Below are 22270 nucleotides of genomic sequence, written 5' to 3'. Positions count from 1 at the left end.
AGGGCATCAATCACACGTACGGCTGACCTGAGGCTGTCGAATGCAGACACGTGGATCACACACAACTGCTGACTTTCATGTGGCTGCAGTTCAAATTTGGCTTCTGTCAGTAGCAACAAAAATTATCACAGTTTCTCAGTCGGAAGAAGATGTGCTGAGTCCTGGCCTCGACTTCCATTTGCTCAAGGCTTGTATAGGCCTTGAATACATGCAGCCCTCATAAGCTTAGTCAGAACCTAGGAGTCAGTTTTTGTGGAGAAGCCCAGCAGAGGAATAAACAGCCCTCCCCCCCTTTCCAGACATGGCTCACGTAAGTGCTTCCAACTGAAAGTGCTGAACAGCCCACCTCAGTGCTGAGTGCACGAACGTACCTGGAAGCAGGAGGCACCTCAGGCTCAGTTTTGTCAATCTCTTACCTTCAATGTGCACTACACTTACTAATTTTTGTAATGTAAGCAAATACATATTCTATACCCTCAGTGTATAGAAGATACAACTCACAAATGCCGTTATTACCTCAATGGCACTTGGAAATTTGAAAACCACAGATGGTGAGAAAGAGACTAAACCTCTGTTGTGAGAAATAGGGGAAGATAAATCTGGTCTGAGCTGACAGAAGGTTAATAATGATCTCAGCAGAATCAGAAATTAATTGTCCTCTGTTGAGGCCGCACACAGTTAGAAATGGTGAGACCAAGCATCAATCTCTTCATGAAACAGTGGAAGGAAAGAAAGATGAAAGAATCAAAGCGTGTAATCGCCCCAACGCTGCAAAAGCGAGCAGTGCTGCAGCCTGGCAGACACAACGACTCCCTGCTTTCGAGGCAAAAGATAGAGAAAGCCTATTCAGTGCATGCTCCTTTCCCAAAGAACACAGCCATGAAAAGACCCTTCTACCTTTAATACACTGTTGGTATAATGAAAGGCAACTGCTATTTTAAGATTTTAAGGGGGCTTTATAACAAAGAGCAGCTGCAGACACCATCCCCATTACCGCCAGGCCTCCGTCCGCCCTTTCATCTCCCTCACTAAGCCATCTCAGAAACTTTCACAGAGTTGCAGCCATCAAATGAGGGTTAGTCGCTCAAAGGCTGGGCCCAACCGTGTTCTGCTCTGATGCCTTAAATTAAATTGATACTAAAATAGTCTCTTTCTTTGTTAAAGTGCTATAATCATTGTGACTACAATCCCTCACCACTGTAAGACTCGATATAAGGAGTAATAAGCTGATACGAGCCACCATTGCTGATAGCTGTCAGAACTTTTTCCAGGCCTGGAAAGCAAAATAGAGCTCCCAATTATTCTCCGAACGGCAGGATAACCCCTTTCCCAGGGTAGAGACATGAAAGATTCATTTTCTTCTCTGTTCCGTCAAGACATGCTGCAGATTCATTTAATGCATTATGTGCACTGCATTAGATTTCAGAACTCACAAAGAAGGTCATAACCTTAAATCTAAGGTTAAAAAAAAAATACAACTCCTGTGAAGCTACTGGCAGAACTTAACGCAAGAGGGTCAGGATTTCATTCTCAGTCTTTCTCTGCCATTACGATGAAGATTTTCATACAGTAATTGTGTCTGTGGGCTGACTGGGACTCATGCTGAAAACACGGCTTTTGCTCTCATACTAAAAAGTTAAGCTACTATCAGCACTACACATCAACCACGCTGATGTCCTTGCAGCAAATTTATCTTCTGACCCTTGCTAATGTGATCTGACATAAGTTCTGTGAGGCAGTGATACACTTTTTGGCTCTTTAGTGAGACTCCCTTTTGGGTGTGGAAAATATTATTTAAAAATCCTTCGTTGAAGAACTATTTGGGCAACAGCAGTGACAGGGCACCAAGATGAGCCGTATGGTTTGGATCTTCGCTGTCCTTGCACAGCTACCCAGACTGCAGCGTTTGGGTGTGGGGCTTTTGGCCTGAGCCCTGACAGAGAAAAGAGTTCCAGCTCCAAAATAAAAGCATTTGGGCCTGAAAGTAAATGGTGGAGGGGTGTGGGTCTATGGAGGAGACACAATGGGAAAGTTTGAGATGTGTGAAGTCAGAGATGGTGGGGGGAGGAAAGGGGAATCTTCAGTGTCAGGAGGAGGACAACAGGTAGTCGACATTAATGATGTGCAGTGCACAATCTAGGTTTATTGTATTACATAGGTATATAAGGAAACTAAAATGGGGTAGCAAGTAGCCATTCTTGCTGGTCATTTTTGCAGGTTGATGGACAGGTTGTTCTGTGCACAGCAAATTCTAGTTAATCCGTCTTTTGCTTTAAGAACTGGACACTCGGTGTGGCCTAAACCAGCTTTTTCCCCCAACATTTTTGTGTATTTAGGATTGGTGAAGCCATGCTGCTGTTAACAGCTATACATATGTATGTATTAAAAAAAATATGTATATATATATATGTATGTATATATATATATATCTTCTGAAGAGGAAAGGTTAAGGTAGAAAAATCTCTGTCCAGTGCCAAGTTCTTCCTCACTGAACAGGTTTTCAGTAACAGCAGTTTCTGTCTGCTCTTAATGCAGACCCAGTACTGCGAGACGGGCTAAGAGTCATTGCCAAAAGGATGCACGTTAGAAGCTGCCAGCATTCGTGACTTGGGCTGGAACTGAAGAACTGAATGCCCACCTTAAAGCTCACGACTTACACGGGAGGCCTTGTAAAAGCAAAACGATAATAATCAAAGGCAGAAAGTTCAAACAGTGTTCAAACAGCCTACAGCTGATCTGTGTAACAGCAAAGCCCTAAAATTCCCATGCAGAATTTCTGATTTAAAGACCTACAGAACTAGGAAGTATGTTTTATCTTCACCAAGAGGGTGTACTTGTATGTAAGACCCTCATGACTTGATACTGTCCGGTATTTCACTAATCTTCCCTGGAACATGCACAGCATGAGACTATTTTCAATAAGATGTAGAACAGATTTTTTCTGTATACACCAAGAACTCAGGTATCAGCCACTGTCTGGATCTTGGCTCTTAGAAATGCAAAAAACACAAAACCATTAAAGGAAGGGAAAATAGGTTATTAAAGGACAAAATGTTATTTTGAAATTACAGTGCTAAGCTGTAAATAAACAGAGAATCTCTCAACTAAAAACTTAAAATGAAACACCAAAATAAACGAACTGACTTAAAGGAGTATTTGCATCCATCTTTCCAGAACAGCAGAATAAAACGTATTTGTCTATGTGGGAAATCTAATGGACCAGAAAAGAAAACAATGAATTGCATGCAGGAGTCCACTGTTAAGAACAAGTCTCCAAAATGACAAGCTGCAAACGGCAATATTCTCCTCTGCATTGAGGAGAAGCAGTGAGATGGGGAGACAGGATCTGAAGGAGCAACAGTTGGCATCATCAAAAGGCTGAACGCTGATAGATGGGCTTTGGCTTGCACTTCTGTGACTGTTCTTACACAGAATCTACCCATCTCACTGCTCACTGTATATTAAGCTTCAAATCTCAAGAAAGCTTTCATTTGTAGAGGACAGATGTTACATTTGAAACCCCTTAACTTACAGGTGTCCCTTGTAGTGCTGTCATTGTACTGGAAGCAAGAAAGGGAACTCTGCCACACTGTTCTCCTGAAGATGCCAATGTCCAGAAAATGGATTTCTTACTCTTTTTTTTTTCTACACAACTTGATAGCAGAACCCTGAACTAGGCACAGCCTCACCAATAATTTACTTCTTCACTCAGCAAGGGGAAAAAATCATCTCCTTTTCCCAAAAGGATGAGTGTTTCACAGGTAATCCTTCAATGCATCTGTCAGTATCACTAGGAAATGGAAACTTGGAGCAAAGATGTGGGGAAGTTATTTTATCATCACCACTCTGCAGGACTGGTCACTTGAGATATAAACAAGACAAACACTTGTGAAATGTTGTTTAAAACAAGTAGTAAAACTAAAGGGGAATGAAGATGTTTGTCTGACACTGAAGAAAACACACTTTGTAACTCAGCCTACTTTTAAAAATTCTTTCAGTAGAGGCTTTCTTGTCACAGCGATCACATGCATAAGTGAAGGAGCTGATTCCAAGCAATCCAGCATGGCTAAAATGTGCAACAGCAGTTCAGCTCTAGCTCTCTTTGTCTGGTTGCTTTCCTCTGTATATACCTATAGGTTAGTCTACTACCAAAGCAGAATTTAGCACAGAATGGCTCGCTGCAGTGATTTCTGATTTAGACCTGACACAAAAAATCCTCTGAGTAAAGACGTTTCCTGTTTCTAACGAGCATTAAACATCAGTGTGCCAAATGTAAGAAAACACCATTTTCTACCATTTTCGTCCTTCACTGAAAATTACTGTTCACCAAGTGTGACTGAGGAAGTTCCCATACAAGCTATTTTTCAATTCAGTTTCAGTTCCAGAGGGAAGTGTGGATAACTGGCTCCATAGAGATTCTCTCCTCCTTGTCAGTGACACTGTTAGCTGATTCTTGGGCTGAGATCTACCTGATGTGTGACTACGATAAGCCTTCAGCAGTTAATCAAACCAGCTGGTGCTCCCTCCTGGGACAAGTGCAGGCTCATCTGATGTCTCTCCTCTTTCAGGACAGGCAGGTAAGACAGATGGGAGGGGAGTCTGTTATTGACCTTAGGGGGTCAAGTGGCTATTTTAAACGAGGTCCCTAATTTTCAGAGGAACAGAAGCTGGTGAAAATAATTAATTAATGCCTTGGATTAAAAAAGCTCTACTGGGGGGATACAGTGCATTGCATATATTGTTTATCTTGTGGGATTAATATATGCAGGATCAATACATGCAAATAGGGTGTAAATATTTTGCAAGCTCCCGATAAGAAATCTGTCAGTGACACGAATAAACAAATAAATAAAGAGAAGTTGCACAGAATCACAGAAGTTGATAACTGTTTGTCATTCAATTTCAGTCTATTAAAGCCTCCAGCAAATGTGGAACTATCATGCCCAACTATCAAGTCCAACTGATGTGAGCAGACCTTCCTTCCTTCGAGCTCCTCCATCTCAGTGAGGCACCACGCAGGTGAGGCTGCCGACCACTGCTGTTGTGTTGAGGTTTCACATTCCCTGACTTTTCAGAATAAAGAAAGACATTTACCTGTTCAAATCACGGTGTATGATAGGTTGTGTGAGGTTGTGGAGGTACTCCATTCCTTTGGCAACGTCTACAGCAATTATCAACTTAGATTGCAGATCGAGAGTTCTATATGTTAAGAAAAAATACGGTATTACTCAAAGTTAATGAACAGACAAAAGCTAAATGCAAATCATTCTTATCTCGAAATTATGAAACTCTGCCAACATTTTAAACACAAAATAATGTTACATAATTTATTGTAAATGCATATAATAGACTAAATCAAATTTTTTGATGACTTATTAATTTCCCTTGTTCACCCAATACTCTGAATCAGAGCCATTTTTTTTTTCCAGTTGTGTTCCTTTTACTATTACTTTCATCCAAAATGAAAAGGATTAATGTCAGTTCACATGTATTTGTCTTCCAAATTCCGTACAAGTCCCTGCAAAGAACAGGTGGAATACCTCTTTTGTTCATGCAGCAGGGAGAAGAGCGATCCTCCAGAAATGTACTGAGTGACAATGGCAAACTGGCTCGGGTCATCCAAACACGCCCCAACAAACTGGATGACACATGGATGATTCAGCCGACAGAGAATGGAAACTTCACGGCAAAACATGTCCACGTCAGACTTGGAGCAGTAGGTGTTGGCTCGGTAGCTTAGAATTGACATGAAGGAAGTCGGTAAGACAAGAATATCATAAAGCCTTATTATTATTATTATTTTTTAATATTTCAGACAATATAATTAGCCAAACAGAAAGGAAGTCTGGTAAGCTTACCGTTTAATTGCTACGATTTTATTTCTGCATCGCCCCTTGTATACTTTTCCAAAGGACCCTGAAATGTTTTAAGATAAATGAGAGTAAAGATGCTCCTTCTGAACATGAAACATTCAGAATGGAGGCTTTCTTATTCCTGGTACCTGAGCCAATGATCTCATGGAACTCTATTTCAGAGAGCTGAAGATGGAAGTGTGATGGCAAACCAGCACGGAGGAGGAGCACATCTGCCTTTTCTGCAAAAGAAAGCACTCGGCCTATTGGTAAAATGCAGGGTTACAGTGCAGAATATCAGCATTTAACTTCACAAAGCCGTTGCACAGTAAATGCTGCCCTTCCTCCTGCAAATTGGTTGGCAGGTAATCCTGTCCCCTTTTCTTCCAGTAACCACAGTAAACCCCAGTAACAAAGAAATGACTGCAACTTTATGGCTGTCTTGTTCCTTGTGTTTAAATCTTACCACCAATGAGCACTGTCCCATGAGCATATTCTGCCCATGCTGGATAAAGATTGCATAAAATCCTTTACATGGAGAGCAATTTCCTCTCCCTCCATACTTAATGCTCATCACCAATGCAGTGTATGTTATTCCACATCTACTTCTTAGTGACGTTTGGAATCTGAATTTTGCAATGTTAACAAACATCTCTGTTAAGGCAATTTGCTTTATTGCTACATAATTCATCAGAATATTTCTCAGTGGAGCATGTAAATGCTGCTATGTAAAGGATATAAGGTTTTGATTAGATACAGAGTGAATATTTGAAAAATTGGAAGGACCATAGAAAGTGATATATTTTGAAGTATGAATATTCATCTGAACATTTTAACTTGATTTGTTTCAGAATAACACAATATATTTTGTAAGTAACTTTTCTTGTAAAGATCAACCAGGCATTTTACAGGGGATTTCAGCAGCATCCTTTCCTCCAAAACAAAATAAATGAACCAACTAAAAAGGTAACATGTATTTATTAAGCTAAAACGAGATAAACACAGGAATTGTGCTGTGGAAAACCTCGTCAGACAATGAGAAGAAAACATCTGAACGGTTTCCTAAAGCTGTCCCAGGGAAATGCAGCTGCTGCCACGCAGTGTCACATTTGTGAAGAAAAAGAAACCCAGGAATTGTGAGCCTGGCCTGGCATGTTTAGGCTGAACAGCACCTTGGGTAAAAGAATACAAAGCTCTGAGTTTTGCCCATTGGTCATTGAGAATACCTTTGGTCATGCTTTTAATCTTTCCCAGGGGGGACGGAACTGACACATAGGAACCATCTGAAATAAAAGAACAGCATTAGTTGTGTGGAATTCAAAGCATACTGACAAATACACTGATAGATCCACAAGCAGGTGACTGCTTAGAGAAAAGCCACAGCAAAAACACCAGATGGGAACATATATAAACACACACACGTAGGACTGTGACTTGTTACACTGCTGAATTCTTGAAAGCAATTTGTCTGTAGCTTTACTGAACATTGAACAATACCACCTTTTGCTAATGTAAAGAAGACCTAACACAAAAATTGTGGTCTTTTGCATCAGCCAGGCTTTGTAAAGGCACTCAGATCAGATAAGGAATTCTGATAATTGGGCTGCCAGCAAATGGCTCTGCTCAGTTCCCTGACTTGATTTTTCAGAAGACCTCAGATTTGTCTGTGTACCAAACCCATCACTTCTTGTTCTTCTACTTACATGGAAGCTGAATTATTTCTAACAATCAGCATTAAAAATTCAGCTGTGCTAACACCCAAATGGATTTCCAATGCATGCATAAATTCAGTTTCCTGTGGACTTACATGCATTCCAGGTACCCTAAACCTAAACCTGGAAGAGGTGATACAGCTCTGCAGAGCTGGACATGTAGGAAGGAGACAGAGCCTGCTGTTGGCTGTAGGGCTTTTCCCATTTCCATGGTAGGAAGAAGCAATGACCTGGATAACACACAGTGTGTAACATATTTATCTTCTCTGCAGACAGCATTCTCAATTCACTGTAAAATGTTTTGTTTACCTACTTGTGTTATTGGCACTTAAAAGCCAATAAAAATGAGTAACTTTGTAGCAAGCAGGGTAATAAATTCTTCCCAAGGGAGACTTAGATATTCAAATATATAAAAATATGAAGGGGACCAAGTATGGAGATCCAGTAGTACTGGCAATGAAAAAACTATCAGAGGCTAAACAAAGTATTAGGGATGTAGAAAGGTGTAAGTAGTTGCTGGGGAATTACCACCTGTCAGCTTCTAGCTTCTCTTTCTACTGAGCAATACAAAGTGATAATTTTATTTAAGGGTAAAGGGAGAATTTGGGCAGAAATAGACAATGTGTAAGATGGGAAATGGTGATTTGCATGACACTGATTTGATTTGTGCCAGATAGAACCGATCCAAAGCTCCCTGACATCAGCGGAACACCCCAGGGATTCATCTTTGGATGGGAGCACTCAGTTGGGATTAAAGCCACCTCTCAGACCATACCTCCTCCAGGCTGGGAGTATTCGTTACAGGGTGATTCATCCTGAGGCCTTTTGTAGTGCTTCAGAAGGGTCACAATGGCATCGTGACCTGGGAAAGGAGGTACGAGGACTTGCAGGTAAGCCTAATTGTCACTAAAATACTCAAACATTTGTACAAAATCCATGGATTTTACATATAAAAACAGAACTATGTGTATCTAAAACATGTAAATGAAGATAAAACAGTGCTCATCTACAACCTAACATAGTTCTTAATTACAGAAATACAGGAAAATATCAGCCAATAAAAGTAAAAAAGTTATTTTCATAAGTCTGCCTAACAGTGACATGACATGTGGCAATAGAAAAACCACCTGCTTCAGAAATCCTTAAATGGGGGTGGATCACAGCTTTCAATAAGCCATGCAAGGGAAACCAGTGCCTGAAAGCATTCCAGTGTTACGTCCCAAACTGCACAGGACGTGCACCCTGTACTGCTGCAGACAGTTGCTGTGCTTATGATGCCTGGGGAGGAGCAGAGCTGTGTGAGCACGATCCTCCATCTTCTGAATGCCTGATGTGCCAGGTTCTGCTTGGTAATGCTCAAAAGTTTCTTCTAAACATTTCAAAGCTGAATTTTCCCTCAGTATGTTTTGAGCAGAATATTTCACCAACGTGATGTTTTTAAAAGGGCCCTGAAGTCTGTTTTACTAATTACAGTCATTCTTATGACAGAATCGCAGTGCTTTGGAAGGTCGAAATTGAACTTGCACTTTTTCCCACTGCTGCTGTGCAGGTTTTTCCTCTTCCCTCATTCTGCTCCTCCAGAGGTGCACCCAGCATTGCTCACAGCTCAGCTCCATAGCAATGGGTTCCTTCAGGAGCAACAGGAACTGGCTCTGCTTCAACATGGGCAGGTCATAGAATCACAGAATGGCCTGGGTTGCAAAGGAGCACAACGCTCATCAGTTCCAACCCACTGCTGTGTGCAGGTCGCCAACCAGCAGCCCAGGCTGCCCAGAGCCACATCCAGCCTGGCCTTCAATGCCTGCAGGGGCATCCACAGCCTCCTTGGGCAACCTGTGCCAGTGCCTCACCACCCTCTGGCTGAAAAACTTCCTCCTCATATCCAACCTAAACCTCCCCTGCCTCAGTTTAAAACCATTCCCCTTCAAGTCCTGGGCTCTTATCACAGACTCCCCTCCTGCAGATGGTCCTGCTGCCAGAACCCAATGTGCAGCTAACGTGTGGCACAGCTTAACAGCAAGGGGAGATTCCCTGCTCTGACCTTACAAGAAGATTGCTGGCCCTGATGCATTGTCCCTTGTAATGCCTCCTTCAGCAATAATATTAAAACTCTTCAAGCACATCCCACAGGCCTTTTCTGAACAGGCTCTATGATTGCTGTTTTAGCAGCACATAAATACCGCTGTCCTTGAGTTTGTGTTGAATTAAACTGATGTACAACTGATATATGAGAAGATAAACACAAGGGCTTGTTGTTACAACCCTTCATGCCAGGAAGCGGAAAACAGTTGCTGAGCGCTCAGCCAATGGGGCCTGAGGGGTAATTCTGTACTCCTATCCCCTGCCCGTACTGTTCCTCTGTAGAGTTCCATAGAAAACAGAAATACCTTTCTCATAAGCCCACATCAAGCAGGTCTGCTCATCCTTTTCTCCACTGGACCTGCTGGGATCACAAGCGACCAGATTCATATCAGCTCCATTATCCAGCAAAAACTGCACCAGACGAATATGGCCATGGTAGCAAGCACAGTGCAGTCCTAGAACATCAGAGACGTGTGGGAAGCACAGCTGTCAGAACAGACCTTAGAACTTGTGTCAACACGGATGGAGCACAGACCGATTTACCTGATAAAGGAATATATTATCAAACAAACACCCGAGGCAACAGCTGAAAACAAGTTTGCGCTGCAAGAACCGATCCATTGCCTGCTGCACAACGTGACAGCGTTTACTCTCCCACCTGCAAATCACACTGAACAGCTCTGTATGCAAGGAGACCTAGTAGAAACAAAGAAACCACTCTTTTTATCTTCGTCTGCTGTCTGGGTGTGAGGGGGGCAGCCCTTCAGACACAGCACCCCACATTCCCTAGCAGAATAACACTGAGGACCAATTCTTGAGGCTGCTTAGAAGCCCAGCTGCAGGGCAACACTTTACATCAGGTTTTACCATTCGTATACAGGCTAATGAGCTCCACTCGTTCTCACTGAGCTGTTAGTATTTTTCTGCGCCTTTTAGCTAAATCAACTGGAAAAAAAAAAGAAATTGAGATCTCTTTGAGTGGTAACTGGATGCTGATCACTGACTTACTGTGTTAATTACCTTGAAAATCCTGACTGTGTATAGGTTCCAATTTTTGTGGTGCTGGTGTATGATTCACACAATAAGGGTGATGATGTTACCTGTATGTCCATCTCTTCCCTGGTGATTGATGCTTATGACATTCTGGTCGAGAAGGAATTTTACAAGTTCTATGTTCTTTCCATAGGTGCAAGCACTGCAAAAAATGGAAGGAAAAATGAACGTTGCAGCACAGGGATGTAAGTACTTTGTGTAGCCAAAGACTTCAGGAGAGTGACAGAGAGATTGCAGTAGAGGACTTTTAGAGATGTGTAAATGCATGATTAATCCACAAAAGCAAATATGTTCATTTCTCTTGCCTCATAAGCATTCTAATTATTCTTGTATAAATTAATTTTGCACAGTATACAAAATTAATACACTGCCTTACAGCATGTGCCTTAACCAGCACTTTGCAGCCTCACAGTGCTGTGATCAAACTGTTCCGCCACCTCATTTCCAGCTCAGAATGTCTGGAATCCAGGAGGTTTCTGGGCAGAACTCCAACACCAGGTTCAAAAGCAGGCAGCAGGAGAAGCCATTACCCAAAGAGGTGCTGATGAACCTGATGCCCTTCCTGCATTTCTTTCTCTCTCTCCTCACTCTCGTCCTCTCCCATATATCAAGTTGTGAACTTCCTATCCATGCTGAGCTCCTTGCTTTATCCCTCACTCATCTGGTTGTTGCAAAGACATTTGGTTCTTGAACATTTGGTTCTGTGAAGAAAGGTTGATGGATCTGGACTTGTTTAGCTTGGAAAAGAGAAGGCTCCAGGAAAACCTCACTGTGGCCTTCCAGTGCTTGAAGGGAGCATATAAACAGGAGGGGAACGGCTGTTTGTGAGGGTGGATGGTGATGGGACAAGGGGGATGGTTTTAAAGTGAGACAGGGGAGGTTTAGGTTGGATATGAGGAGGAAGTTTTTCAGCCAGAGGGTGGTGAGGCACTGGAACAGGCTGCCCAAGGAGGCTGTGGATGCCCCATCCCTGCAGGCATTGAAGGCCAGGCTGGATGTGGCTCTGGGCAGCCTGGGCTGCTGGTTGGCGACCTGCACACAGCAGGGGGTTGGAACTGATGAGCGTTGTGCTCCTTTGCAACCCAGGCCATTCTGTGATTCTCGGTCATTGCATTGCATGCACCTTCACGTCATTCTGCTGCTAATGGCTGTTTTAAGCCCCTCACCTGTGGAAAGCCGTTTCACTGAAGATGTTCTCCTTAGTGAGACTTTCTGTTCCTGAGAGTTGAATCATTTCCTTGACCACGTCAAACTTCCCACTGTAACAAGCACTGGAGATAAAGGGTTGTTGACGGTGCCAACTTTTCAGTTAGGCCCTATCAGTGAGAACGGAGCTCCCCACGCGACTCACAGGTGTAACGGTGTGTCCCCATAGATGTTAACCACGTGGGGCTGAACTTCAAAGCTGCTATGCAGTAAGAACTTGACAATCTCGTGGTGCCCAAATCGACAGCAGAAGTGCAGAGGAACGTGGTCCTCGTTGTCCTGAGCATTCACTGTCATTGCACCCGGAAAGAGAGCAAAGAAGTATTTTGTATTTAGCATAAGCTGTTTTGAGTATTTAATAAAGCTTTATGTATGTTGCAGCTATATTATGAAACCTCTCAAAGTAATGGTTCTTTTTCTTTAAAACTGAAATTTCTGCGAGCTGCTACACATCAGAATGGCACTATTTAGGGTCAGCTGCAGTGCATCATCCAGACAATTTTCTGGGCTTAGAGTACATAACTGCTTTATTCCAGGAGGGAATGTTTTCATGCAGACTTTCAGGAGTGGAACAAGACTTACTGTCCCCTTTAGAAAGCTGCCAGTGTGGTACAATGCTAAGCAAACTCAGGATACGTGTACGAATGTAATTGTTTTTAAGCACTATATTATCTTCTTAGAATATCAACAGCTGAATAAAATCAGCTACGCAGTGAGAAAATGCATTTAAACAAAGGCAGGAGACACAGTAGAATGTATTTTTCATGGATGCTATTAAAATATAAATGCATAAAACATAAAAAGTAAAAGAGGAAAGGGAGAATTTATTGAAATTTCTGGAATTCCAGAGTTTCCATTCTGTTCAACATTTATTTTCCCCTCTGAGGATGATTATACGTGTGCTTAACATTCCTCACGGCGTATTTCAGAGGATGGGAGTGTTCTTTTAAACAGCATGGAATTATATGTTAGAATGGGCAAAATTAGAGACATAGAATATTACAGTTAGCAGAGCTGTACTTATCCCTATTTGTTGAATGTATTTTCTGCGATTGTTAGTACTTTTTTCCCTATATTTAGGTAAAGAACAGCATAACTGATTGATGTCATGATTGAAAGAGCTGACAAATCCAGTCCACTTTGTCTGACATTTTGCTCTCAATTCAAAAACCTTTGATATTAATAGACTACTGAGGAGCAATATGCCCATTAGGAGAGTCCAGACTTCCAATATGCAGGTTTTTAACAACTGCTAGGTACAAATATTTCCTATAGCTGACTTTCCCTGGACAAAGGGCACACTGCATGCGTTCTGAGGTTCTTTCTTGCCATGATTTTCTGTGATGAAAAGGAAAAATGAATCTTAGAATAAAAGGCTGTCATAAACTTTTCTGAAGTAACGCTGGATGCTCACAGAAACAGGCAGTCCTTTAAGCTGAACTGAACTTACGACTTCCCAACGTCTTCTGACAGAGAATTCCAAAGATGAATTATGCTCCAGACTAAAAAAAATTGACCACATAAACAAACAAAAAAACCTACCAAGCTCATGGTCTGCAAATTTCATTAACTGCCTTCACCAACCTTTCTAGCAGCCTTATGTACAAGGGAGTGAAAAAAGGAAATTGTGTTATTTTGCTATCCTAAGATTATTTTTCACTTTATGGATTGATGTGACATGTTAGGCTTTCTTTTTTTATTGTGATGTGGTGCCAGACAGATTCATTCTGAAGTGCAATAAATAAGAAGGAAATAAATGTCAAAGCTTTGTAATAATAAATGTCAGTGCTTTACAGCGTGTACCCAGAGAATGGCCTGAAGGACACGAGGGGTGTCAGGGTCACGAGCTTCTACAGCACAACAAGGTGTAAGGGGGGCAGAGGAAGGAACTGTGCATCTTCTCCTTCACTTTGCAGTTAGAAATGGTGTCAGGTTCTTGTAATTATATATCCTACAAGAGGTGAAGAAAACACCTTCAACGTCGGGTGATGGATTTTGTTTTAATTGCTACCTAACGTTCATAGAACACATAAATAAACAGGAGGACTTCTGTCACAGTTCAGCCCACTGTGCATCTCTCACACACTTTCTCTTATTGTAAGTAAGAATTCCACAATGAAGGATATGAAGCTTGTGTAGCACAATGAAAGGTGAGCTGAAAAGATTCAGTCTCTGTTCCTATTTTGTTTGTGAACCATTTGCAGTGTCTTATCTGAATTATTTTAAGTCAACTGCTCTGAAGAATTGATTTAAAATCCTTCATCTGTATCCCATTCACTGGAAGTTTACTACATTTAAGTTACTTGATTGGAGATATATATTACACAGCCAAGTCTTCCCTGAAGTACTGTCTCAGCAATGTTGCCTTGTATGTAAATCTTAATTTTGTTTTCTGCTGTTGTTTGTCACCTATGAGTTATTCATGGAAACAGAATGCAATGAGATGGCAGCTCAAACCAAGCACACATAATAAGTGAAGAAAAGCTCCTCAATTGCTTTTTTTTTTTTCTTTCTTTTGTTTCAGTTGTCCAGAGACAACAGAAGAACAAATACACACAGACTGTTAGGAAGAAAAACTCAATATTGAAGACCTGGCTCTGTCTATTAGAATACAGTGATAAAGTTGATTTTTTAAAACGATTTTTCTTACCATCAGCTTTGCTTCCTTCCTCCATCAGGAGCTTTGTGATATTGAGAAAGCCTTTGGCAGAAGCTAAATGAAGAGGCCTGTCTCCAACTTCCCCACTTGCATTCACATCAGCTCCAAACTTCAGCAGGAGATGAGTTACCTAAGCAGTTCATCAGCGTTGATTAGAATATTACATGAAAATCAGTCTTTTGGCACAATCAGAACAACGCACTGGGTAATACTTTATGTGCACACCTCTTTAAAGTTGGAATGGGGAGAGGAGGTCCAATAGAAAACTTACGTTTGAGTTACACGTCTACGGAAATACTAAAACGCTCACAAAAATATTTCTTATCTAAGATGGGATGTGTGGTGAACAGCTGGACACCAGGCCTGCATTTGTTTAAATGACCACCCAGATATTAAAGTAAAAGCCCTTGAAGTCCACACCCGGGTCAGAACTGTTCTCAAGCTTCTTTTATGACCACAAAAGCACCAGATGCTCTCCTCACATCACCTCACAGGACAGCAATGGCTCGTTCTGAGTGCTTTATGGCAGATAAGGAAACTAATCTCTCGGTCCAACATACAAGGTGCTTCCTAATGTGCCTGGGTGGTGAGGTGCTTGTATATGAAAGAAGGATCTCAGGAGCACTTCTTTGGTTCGCAGCCTTGCTGTCACTTGATCACAGGAGTGCAGTCCTTTCCATCATCTCTCTATCTGAACTCTGTTCTTTTGAAAGCTTTTCCTCCAAGTCCCAATGCGCTCCAAGAAACATGACACTGAACTGAAAAATACTTTCTATCCAGAGTTCATCCTTTGATACATGAAAACTGGCCAGAATACATTATTTTAGCTAAAGAGAGGTGTAGAGAAATACTTACGTAAGCCAGAACAGACCCACTATTATATTCTACAAAAAAGGACTGTTCAGGGCAACTGAAAGGATTGCTAATTAACTATATGCATGATTTTTCTATTAAAAAAAAAAAAAAAAAAAAAAAAAAAAAAGAATTAGAAGATTCAATGCCTGCTTGGGTCAGGGTTTGAGATTATGTTTCAGTGAATTTGTGACCTGTGTGAATGAAACAAATGCACCTGGACTTGTTGTATGCACAGCATCTCAAGGAAAATCCTGCTCTCCAAATCATATTTTTTTCTGTGAACATACAAGTGGCCACAACTTAATTTGTGAATTCCAATGAAAACGGCAGAAATTACATTTAATTATTACTGGCATGTGATGTGCACCTCTTTGCAGAGCCTTAAGGCAGTTTACTCTCAGTGCAGTCTCTGGAATATGGGATAAAAAAAGCAACAGACGAAGTAAATCTCTTAGTGGTAGCCTGTTTGCAAATAATCAGTTCTGGCTAGAAAATTACTTGTTTCAAGAGGCCTAGAAGGGAAGACACCAATTCGTTCTAGGGTCCAGCATAGAGGATTGAGTGCAGATATTTCCTGTTAAAATTCAGACTCATGGGCAACCAGAGACTGACTTAAGTGTATGAAAGCTTTTCACAGTGATCCCCCTGAATTGCAATGCAAATGTGTAAGAATAGACCTCCAGTTGCCTGGACTGCTCCACCTTCTATCTTACTGAAATCTCCCCCCTGCCCCATGTTACCTGTTCATGGCCATAATAAGCAGCAATGTGCAATGGGGTGAAGAAAACTGCATCCTGAACGTTCACATAAGCTCCATGCTGCAAAAGAATATCGACAGCCTAGAAGAATACAAAGAGAAATTCCTATTAGAAGCAGCACACAAATGGAGTCAGGCAGTAAAACAGGATTTCGAGATATCGCCAGTTTAAAAGAAACAAAAAGCCCTAAGCCCACACAGGGGAAGAGCTGAGTGCAACATGTAAGAGTGACAAACTTAAATTAACTGAGCACTGAATGTCAGTGATGCTTTACAAATCAGGCTGAAGACGTGTTTGCAAGTAAAAAGCCTGTTTTACAAAATAGGAGGCGTAGAAATGAGTCCGTCCTTTTATTTTCTTTTAATCATCCTGAACGAGGAGCCATAAACTCATCAGAGTTTTCAGAAGTAAATAAAACAAAATACAAAATCCTTTTAAATTAGGCCAATCCTCATTGTGTACAAATGTCTTCTAGGAGTTGATAGGCCTGTGGCATCGATAAATAAAGCTAAGTGTTTCTTTCCAATCAGCAGTTGGTTTTGGACTTCCAGGAGGCCATTGCTGTCATTAACAGCCAGTAATCACCAAACATGGGCTATCTGAATAACTTGCAGAATGCAAGCCTGAATGAAGCTGCTTTGGATTATTTTCTGAAGCCTGCAGAACTGCCAATCTTTTTTTGTTTCTTTGAAGCACAAAGGAGCCCATGCACGCTCAGTGCTGGCAACTGGGTTACGTGGGCAGTTCTGCACTTCATTCTGATGAAACTTCCTGAAGTTTTCTAATGATGATGAAAAGCTTTGGGCTGTGAGTCACCTGCAGGGAAGCAGTTCCTGGCAATCTGTAGAAGTCACAGAGAAGGGGAAACAGCCATCTTGGTGCTGTGCTCTGCACTCCGTACCTCCCACTGAGATTTCCCCTGATGACGCCAATTAATCCCAGCTATGATGATGCACAGTTCTCTCAACTGCTGTCTAACTTAAGGCTATTGATTCATTTCATACCTGCAGCAATTCAACCAGTCAGTTAAATCCATGTCATTCACCAGAACTCAGGCAGCTAGAGCCTGTTACTAAGCAACATTAGCGTTGAGGGATTATTTCTTTACACAGTTTAAATCGAAATACATTTCTTCCCTTGTGACTGCCAATACATACGCACTATTGTGCAAGGCATGAGGACAGATGTGAGACCACAATAAGCTTTTGTATCTTCCTTAGCTGGTCCATTCAGTTAAGCAGGCCACTGATGAAACACGTAAGGAAAGATTCAGGTAGTGACCTCTTGAAACATAATGATCTCCCCCAGGGTTGCTTCTGCTACAGGTAGTCAGAGATGCTGCACTCACAGATCATTTCCCACAGAGAAAAGGGGGAACTCACCTGGTGATGCCCAGCTATGGTGGCAATGTGAAGGGCTGTCAGAGCTCCATATCCAACCTGCTGAACGTCAGCTCCGCCATGCAGCAGTGCTGTTATGAGTTCTGTGTTGTCCTATGGAGTGTGCACATAAAGCATCTTATTTCTGCAGTAGCAAACAAAGCTGGCCCTTCCATATATTGAAAATAAATACGAGACTGTCTTTCCTCCTACATTCAGACAGAATTCCAAATGCTGCTGCTCACATCTTTCTTTCCATTCCTAAAGCTCTTGGCAATATGTAAGACATTGCTGCATTGGGAATTCAGAGCCTTCTTTGCACCAATAACAGCAATAGCAATAAGAAAGAATGCTCCTCTATCCTAAGATGCAGTGCAGAATTTAATCAACATTTCTAAAGCAACATGATATCCTCATGATGACAATGCAAAAGCATATGCTGATTTCCCATGCATGTGCTCTCTGTAGGTAACTTTCCTGCACTCTGTAAATGTAAAATTGATATTTGCTCTAGAAGTAGCACCTGGAGAGTTCAGCTGAAGAGGGCAGAAAACTAAAGCTAATCCCTCCTGATTCCCTGTCATCACTTCATGCAAAATAATTTACCTTATAAGCTGCCAAGTGCAGAGCAGTAAATCCATTTCTTGTTAATCTGGATGGGCGCAGTCCTTTTAGCATAAGAGTTCTTATATGTGATTTGTTACCTTTAAAAGGAAAGTTGGAAAGCGGAGTCATTTACGCACACACCACAACAAAAAGCCACGCGTAGGAATAAATGTCAGCGTGAGTTTGACAACAGAGAGAAACGGGTTCATGAAATATTGCACCCTCAGAATCAAATTAGGTGCCATTTCCTTGCCCACTGACAGCAGCAGACCTGGCCACACGCAGCTTTACTGTTCATAATTCAACAAGGGTTGGTTAAGGAGGGTCCAACTTCTAAAGAAGCAGAATTCTCTTTTAGCATCCAGACTACGCTGCAAAGAACTGCATAAATTAACAAATGCTTCCTGGAGCACTGGCTTCTCAGCCACAGAGTTCTTCTGTCCTTTCAGAAACGCAGCCCTGCTCTCCCTCTGTCTATGAATTACTGCAGGATAGCAGCTTTGAGGGATGCTGGTGGCCATCAGCATGGGCAACTAACTTCATTCCTATCTTTCTGATGTAGTGATGGTCTCAAAAACATACCTCCTTCTGAATAATCATGGCAATGTTTGAGGGCAGTGCTGAGTCTAATAACTTCTCTTCAACCCTGAGGTGTTCACATATTGCACCTAATTAATCAATATTGTGTATTTTCTTTAACTTCCTGTCACTAACTCCATCGATTGCTGTTATGTTACCAAATGCTGATGTTGTCTTCAAGATGAACCTGCACGCTCTGAAATCAAGTTTAAAGATTCTTTTTCTGTTCAGCAACGCAAGATCAGGTCCTCCTTGATCTAATATTGTTGTTGCGTACTTTGTGGGGCTGAAACCTTATGGCAAAATTCTCTTTGTCTCTCTTAGCAAGTGGAACAGATGCCACATGTGTGTATGAACTAACGACTGGCCAAGCAGCAGCGTGGATCAGAGTGGAAAACTGCACCACTTGTGTGTTTTTATGAACATTCCAGAAGTCACCCTGCATTCTCTTCTTGCATACTATGATTCGTTGTCTGCAAAAGTCCTATCAACCCCTATTTTCTGACTAGAGCACTTGAATTACTCTTCTAACTACTGTGATATACAATGCAGGTGTTTCCACTGTACTAGAAAAATGCAGGCTTTGTGGATGGCAAACACATTCAAACTAGCTCCATATCCTGAAATCTATAGCAAGTACACAATACATAATTGTATAAAAGTACTACACAATGAGTAAAGAGTAATGAACCAATGCGTATAACAATTAAGATGAATTAATTGAACATTTGTAATAAAGAGACGACAAATTATCATCCACAACTTCTCTTGGACCAATGGATCAGTCGTAATGTGGTTCAGCATTAGTTGCTTCGGTCTTGTTGGCAAACAGGGTTGAAGGTAATGCTTACAGGTAATTATCCAAGTGCCAGTGAGGACAAACCCAAGAAATTGAAAATATAATAATCCTTGTGACAGTCATTAGAGACAAATACCAACCGTGTAAATAAGATGCTTAAAATACCTACCCTCACATATGCAGCATAAGTGAAGAAGAGAGAGCCCATTATCTGTGCGGTAATTTAAATTGACTTTGCAGAAGGCTTCATCAGAGCTGAAGAAAGATTTTTCAGAGGATTACTGTTTTCATCCTTTGGTAGAATTTATTTCATTTGGAAAACGTTTAAAAGAGAAATCTCAGTTGAAGCTTTTGCAGACACAGGGCTAAATTTAGATTCCCTTTGCACTCTGTAAACTTAGAAATGCTTTAATGACAACAAGTGGGGATCCAGATTTATCTTTCAGCAAATCAAACCTGAGCCTAACTTGAATTGCTCCCTGAACACCCTGCTACCAGTACCATCCTGCTAATCAGTGCATTCCTTCTAAACCCTGATAAAATAGAGGAAAAGAAAGGGCAGAAAGCTCTCCTTATAGATAAGACTCTTTTTTATAATTAATGAAAAAAAGAGGACAGTTTGTTCATTGATTTAAAAATAAAGATTAAAAAATACAAAGAAGTATTCACTCTACACTGATGAACAGGACATAAGCACAGAACTGGTGGTAATTAAGGTAAGTCGAAAGAACACCTGGGAGGCCTTCAGAAAGAACGTCTGTGTTCCTGAAAACATGCAAAGAAACACAACAAAATCATTACGTTGGTGCACGGACATGGGAACCCGACAAGCACAAACACTGCTGGTCGCTGCCTTTTTAAGCCTTACATGTGTAGCTGTAACTTTCTTAAGGACTGTATGTTGCCTTTGACAGTTTAGCATTGAATGTATTGTCATTTCAGGTTGTGAATTCATGGTTTATTTTGAGAAGCACTCTTTTCTTTTCTTTTCTTTCTTTTTTTTTAAGTGGCCTTGATGCCTGACATTATTTAACTGCTCATTTCCCTAGAGTTAGGTCAGTACGCTTGGGCTGTGGTTGGACTTGATGATCTTTAAGGTCTTTTCCAACCTGAGCAATGCTATGACTCTATGAGCTTTTCGGATGGTGATGATGTGAGAGAACCACTCTGCTGAGGAGCACGGCTGTCAGTGCGTCAGTGTTCCTGCTGTCCCAGAAGGCGGCTGCAGGCAGGGATTTGAGTTTCACTTTCAAAGATGACCGTTTGTGTTCTTTCAAACCGTATTACTTCAGAAAAATTCCTGTCTAAAGCAGCACACAGCAGAACTTAAGCATGTTATAAACTCAGATGTACCTTTAAAGAAAATTTGTTTGCTAAAGAATATAGTTGTTTGCTCTAAAATATTGGCATTAGTAATTAATAGCCACTAATGTTGGTACTGTGTGACTCTCACCCACATATCCCCAAAAATAGACATTACAGAACAGGCATTCCGTAGGTGTGAAATTCCTTTTGTAAGAAAACAATTGAAACTGAAAATGCTGCTCAATAGCAAATACTCCTTCAGTAGGCATTCATGAGCAGATTTCCTGAGTATTTTACCTAAAAACGTGCTTCAGTTCTGCCAGCTCCTTGTCTTTGATTTGCAGGTCATCTTCTAATCGCTCTATGATTATAGCATACGATTCACTGACTTTCTTCTTCCATTCATCTGTCAGCAACGAAAGAGAAACACTTCAAAACATACAGAAGGCAGGGACTCAGACTGCAGTGTCCCACCAACAGAGCACTGCACTTCTAAACACAGTTACACGCCATTCCTGTGCTGCTCTACCGAAGCTTGAAAGCTTAATTAAAACGTTACAGCCATTAATCCATTCTTGCTGCAGCCAACACAGACACATATGGACTGATTTCGTAGATTGCTACTACATCCGAATCCTTGTCAGGAGTATTTTTAATCTGAACAAGACAAAACTTCAACCACAGGTTTCATTTGTTAGTTCTTATTTCCTAAATCTTAGCATACATCCACAGCACAGACAGATTAAAGTTTTAAGGCTTTTCTAATGAAGTATGAGCTAACACAATAATGTGAACTAATACGACCTTACACGACAGTGCAGCAGATTTAGTTTACTTTGTTTTGTCTTTAACAGACAGATACGGACTAAGCTGCTATTCCTGTCAGCTAAGAACAATACAATACCTTACCCTTGAACTCAAGGGTAAATTTGCGATGATATTCCACCATTTGCAGATGGAGGTAAGGCACACTACAGCTTAACAAAATCACAGCAGTGTTAATTACCAGTGCAAGTTTGGGTTGGTCTGGATTTGTAATTTCCCATTTGTTCAATGTATCTTCTTTGTTTCAGCAGAGTTCTTGCAGTAATACGATTCCTCGCTCAAGAGCAGCGGCGGTCCTGCTGAAAAACACCCTGATGGTCTCTGGCTAAAAATAAACCCTGTGCCAATGGAATGTCCTGCAACAATGGCACAGAGCACAGCAGCACGTGCTGCCAAGTGTGACAAAATAGCGCAGGTACCTCATCAGCCTCTTTAAAAATCCACTGCCCGTTTCGGTAGAAATGTTTGCTCTCGTCTGTTGCACACATAAAACCAGAGGAGAGGAGGCAATTTGGCAGCTGGTTACCAATGTGGTACAGAGAAAGGCGTTAATGAGGTTGAATCCCAAACAGTCTTTTGGGATCCCCTAGGAGCGCTGAG

At 41.4% G+C, this 22270-nt stretch overlaps 1 protein-coding gene across 1 annotated transcript in view; it reads right to left on the bottom strand.

The window, feature by feature from the left end:
• Positions 1–21891, bottom strand: part of LOC122160993 (serine/threonine-protein kinase TNNI3K) — a 46809-nt gene extending 24918 nt beyond the window's left edge. Inside the window, exons 1-17 of the mRNA XM_042820042.1 lie at positions 21852–21891; positions 21143–21251; positions 19710–19795; positions 18163–18260; positions 17560–17670; positions 16160–16258; positions 14556–14694; positions 12051–12195; positions 11866–11970; positions 10747–10841; positions 9952–10101; positions 8340–8426; positions 7079–7135; positions 6002–6094; positions 5859–5916; positions 5541–5735; positions 5095–5199 (exon numbers count right to left, since the gene is read on the bottom strand). Of these exons, the coding sequence (XP_042675976.1) occupies positions 5095–5199; positions 5541–5735; positions 5859–5916; positions 6002–6094; positions 7079–7135; positions 8340–8426; positions 9952–10101; positions 10747–10841; positions 11866–11970; positions 12051–12195; positions 14556–14694; positions 16160–16258; positions 17560–17670; positions 18163–18260; positions 19710–19795; positions 21143–21251; positions 21852–21891 (1772 nt within the window). The remainder of the gene's footprint in view (positions 1–5094; positions 5200–5540; positions 5736–5858; positions 5917–6001; positions 6095–7078; positions 7136–8339; positions 8427–9951; positions 10102–10746; positions 10842–11865; positions 11971–12050; positions 12196–14555; positions 14695–16159; positions 16259–17559; positions 17671–18162; positions 18261–19709; positions 19796–21142; positions 21252–21851) is intronic.
• Between the last annotated feature and the right edge of the window lie 379 nt (positions 21892–22270).

This window comes from Centrocercus urophasianus, unplaced genomic scaffold (genome assembly GCF_019232065.1).
Source record: "Centrocercus urophasianus isolate 14NV4802_14NV808 unplaced genomic scaffold, USGS_Curo_1.0 seq_18, whole genome shotgun sequence".
Classification (NCBI taxonomy): Eukaryota; Metazoa; Chordata; class Aves; order Galliformes; family Phasianidae; genus Centrocercus; species Centrocercus urophasianus.
This window is presented reverse-complemented; position numbering and strand designations above follow the sequence as displayed.